We start from the raw sequence: 3,959 nt of genomic DNA on the forward strand, positions 1-3,959 counted from the left end.
TTTAATGAAATAAAAAAAATTTAATATGGGTTGGGTCGAGCCGAGCTCGGATTTAATAATTTTATTTCGGGCTGGGCTTGGACAAAATTTTAGGCCCATATTTCGGGCCGGGCCAGACCCGAACCTAGTAGACGGGCCTAAAAATTTGTATGGGTCCGGCCCGACCCGGCCATGATCACCTCTATACATGAATTGTTTGCCGAAAAATGATTTTCCCTTTTGAAAAAGAAATTTTCCATTTACCAAACGTTTTTACGTAAACGTAGAGGGAAAAAACAAAGTAGATCTCTTGAAACTCTCACTGTCGTCGCCTTTGTTAGACATTCACTGGTCACTCCAATAATCTTCTTTGGCACCAAATCAAAATTGCCTCCTCCGTTTTTGTTTCCATAGCTTAGATCTTGAAGAACCCAAACTAAAGCTTACGGAAACCCAAGAAAAGTTTCAAGATAGAAAATCTCGATTCAGCACCGTCCATCATCAGATCAGCCCTATTCTCCGATAAATCATTCCCTTCGGTTGGAACAGCTTCCTCACTATTCAGATCGTTGAACGGGTTCCCAAAGCTTCGAAACCCATTTAATTCTAGGTAAGTCATAGCCTTTCTTTTTTCAGTTTTGGTTTTCCTTTTTTTGGTTTCTTTGTCTATTGGTTTCATCTTTTCTTGATTGGGTATGGGTTTGACTGAGTTTCTGAAAATGGTGGTTTAATCGTGTAGGTGGTGATGGTTTCATCAGGGTGATAGAAGATTTTTGAGTTAGCACATGCAAACTCGAAATTAAAGCTAAAAAAAGAAAAAGGTAAATTCTTTTGTTTCTAAGAACTTGATCAGAGAAACAGAAGCTTTAAAAATACTTTCAGTTTTTTTTTTATTCAAGTTGCTTACATTTCACAATATGTTTAAGCTAATATTTATAGTTACCAAAATGTCGAAGGAGTGATTTTGTAATTAATCGTTCTTTCCTTTTTCATGTCAATATATAATGTTTGGTTGGTTGTCATTACCATTGTTTGGTTCAGTGGAATGAGCTATTACGAGCTAATGCAGCCCGTGTTGAATAGGGGGCATTTCTATTCCGTTTCTTCTCCACAAAATAGCTGATTCGGTGCCCAATAATTCCATTTTACCCTCCCCAATAATTCCTTTCGTTTTCCTCTCTGTCTCTTTGCCTCTGTTTTTTGTGATTTTGAAATCCCTCGCTTCATCGAAGACTCATTTCAGGTATCAATCTTTACTTCAACTTTGTCTTTGCCTTTTCATCTCTGTTTTAGTTTCAGATATATGTTTTTTTACTTGTATTTCAGTGGGTTTTTCTTGTTAGCTTAAAAACAATGTTTTATACCTCCCATACAATGGCAAAATCTTGAGTGGAACCTGATTTTGGGTCTGTGATTTTTCTTTTTAGCCCCAATAAACATTTTAGAGGTCAACTAGAATTCTAATACACACTATTGAGAATATTGGAAAACCAGGGTGAAAATGGAGAAGCAAAGGAAAGATGGAGATGTAGAGGCAGTCCCAGTAGTGATAGGGGGCATGGTTTTGGACATTCAAGCCACTTCTTCAATTCCTCCACATCCAAGAACCACTTGTCCTGGCCAGGTCTCTTTCTCATCTCTCTCTCCCTTCCTTTTTATCCTTTGAATTATTGAAGTAAGGAATAATTTGCTCAGATATATTATGTACAAGGCGGGGTGGCCAGGAACATAGCCGAATGCATGACAAAACTTGGAGCTCAGCCTTTTATGATTAGTGCTTTGGGACTTGACATGCCAGGTCATTTCCTTTAAACCTTTCTCTAATGCAGCCTTATGATAATCTTTACCTTTTTCATAATATGGTTTACTAGGAATCAGTTTGTAATATCTCTGATAATTCTGAATATCATGCAATTATATGATATCCATGGAACCTTGGTGCAGAAAAAAAATCCGAATAATCTAGTTTGATCACTGAGATACATATCTGCTTACCTATGTCCAATTTTATCTACATCAAAATATGCGTCTTAACCACCAGATTTGGGCTATTCCCTTCACCATTTCCTTGATACTAATATTTTCTCTCTCTTTCTAGTCAGGAAATTTGTTGTTGGAGCATTGGAAATCTGCAGGACTACGGACAGAAGGTCAACCTTCGTGTTGAAATTCGTTTGTTCTTCATTTATTATGGTTGTTTGTTTTTTATCTGCAACAGCTACATGATCATCTTAGTCCTGTTAATGTGATATATACTACAGTCAGCTTGATCAAACTTCTTGTATTTCTAAAGAAACAGTGCTGATGTGATAAGCCACTTTAGTTGAATTTCTATGACATCTTACAGCTTTAAGTTTTTTGTTTGAGATGTACCAAAAAACCAGCTACATATACTTCACTTGTTTTTGGTTTTCAAGCAGGCATTAGGAAGCACAAGGATATTAAGACTCCCACAGTCTGTCATATACTTGATGTTAGTGGAGAGGTGGCGGCTGGTGTTGCCAGTGTGGAAGCAGTTGTAAGTAGTGTTTGAACAAATTGTTTGTTTTATATATCACTAAAAGTAGTAACTTGTATAAGTTTTAAGAACTATACTTAAATTTTGAACTTCTTTGTACTCGTGTGTGTGTGTATGTGTTTTGACTTAATGCAGGAAATGTTTCTTACACCCAAGTGGATTCAACAATTCAAGCACACAATACGTTCTGCTCCTCTATTGATGGTTGATGCAAATTTGAGTCCCCCTGCTATAGAAGTTTCTTGTCGACGTACTTTCAAAACATCACTTTAGATTTGTCTCTCCCCTGGGTTGGTCTTCTGCTTTCTGCTAACCATTACAACTTCTATTAATCACTTGTTTTCTTTTTTTTTTTCTGCAGTAGCAGCTGAGTCAAACGTCCCAGTGTGGTTTGAGCCTGTATCGATTGCAAAATCTGAAAGAATTGCTCCAATTGTAAAGTATGTGAGTGCGCTTGTTTTGTGCAGTTTTGCACTAATCCGTGATACTGTTTGTAAGTTACAGTTGAGTGCTTTCCTTGCAGTTATCTCTCTCTTGCTATCTTTTGGTTACTAATCAAGAGGTTTTCTGCAGATTACTTTTGCTTCACCTAATGAAGATGAACTAATTGCTATGGCAAATGCTTTATCTTCTCAAAATTTATTTTGCCCAATTGAAAGGAATAATTGTTCTACGGATACTTTGTTCCAGATGCTGAAACCAGCGATCTGGCTTTTGCTGGAGAAGGGTGTCAAAATTCTTGTTTTGACTATTGGTTCAGATGGTGTACTTTTATGCACTAAAGGGGAATCAATCTCCTGGAGAATTTGTCTGGAAAAGACGCAGCAACATGGATTTAGTCGACAGTTATTTGAAAATATGACATCAAGCTATCCTTCAAATTTGTATTCTGATTCTAAGGTTCTTGAGAGAAGCCCAAATTTCTTAGCTGTGCATTTTCCTGCACTCCCTGCATCTGTTGTAAGGCTTACAGGAGCTGGTGATTGTCTAGTCGGTGGAATGATTGCATCCCTTTCTACAGGTTTAGATGTGATGCAGAGCGTAGCAATTGGTATAGCTGCAGCCAAAGCTTCGGTTGAGGTGGACAGCAATGTACCTTCTCAATTTAGTTTGCCAACAATTACAGGTACCTTTGATTTTAGGTCATCACTGCTTTGGGTATTGATTAAGCATTAATCTGCAACTTAAATATTTATCTGAATAATGTGGAAGTAAATGCCATTCCACTATGCAGGTGATGCCAGGATTGTATATTCAACTGCCAAACTTTTGCAACATCAATCTAAGCTGTAATGTCCAAAGAAGGGGCATGGAGTTTTGGTAAACACCCAAAGTTAGAGCCATATGTGCTTGCCTCTTTTATTGTTATACAAAAAAAAAAAAAACCTGGAAATTGCGAATTGAGATTTTATACACCATATTTGCAGAATAAATAGCAATGCAGCCTTATATTTTGTTGGCA

The 3,959-nt window shown here is 37.2% G+C and overlaps 1 protein-coding gene across 6 annotated transcripts; it reads left to right on the forward strand.

The window, feature by feature from the left end:
* The first annotated feature begins 221 nt into the window (after positions 1-221).
* On the forward strand, positions 222-3,959 carry LOC121203441 (uncharacterized sugar kinase YeiI). 6 transcript variants are annotated; one of them, XM_041111524.1, is made up of 11 exons: positions 222-589; positions 719-800; positions 1,021-1,222; positions 1,474-1,603; positions 1,675-1,777; positions 2,082-2,129; positions 2,400-2,497; positions 2,633-2,747; positions 2,859-2,941; positions 3,071-3,623; positions 3,732-3,959. In XM_041111524.1, exons 4-11 carry the CDS (start codon positions 1,481-1,483, stop codon positions 3,788-3,790), a joined length of 1,182 nt encoding a protein of 393 aa, XP_040967458.1. In that variant the 5' UTR covers positions 222-589; positions 719-800; positions 1,021-1,222; positions 1,474-1,480; the 3' UTR covers positions 3,791-3,959. The 6 variants fall into 6 exon arrangements, with proteins under 6 accessions (XP_040967458.1, XP_040967461.1, XP_040967460.1 ...); XM_041111525.1 differs by having other exon boundaries at positions 227-589; positions 1,063-1,222; XM_041111527.1 differs by having other exon boundaries at positions 1,021-1,603; positions 3,710-3,959.

Source organism: Gossypium hirsutum, chromosome A04 (assembly GCF_007990345.1).
Source record: "Gossypium hirsutum isolate 1008001.06 chromosome A04, Gossypium_hirsutum_v2.1, whole genome shotgun sequence".
In the NCBI taxonomy this organism is placed as follows: domain Eukaryota; kingdom Viridiplantae; phylum Streptophyta; class Magnoliopsida; order Malvales; family Malvaceae; genus Gossypium; species Gossypium hirsutum.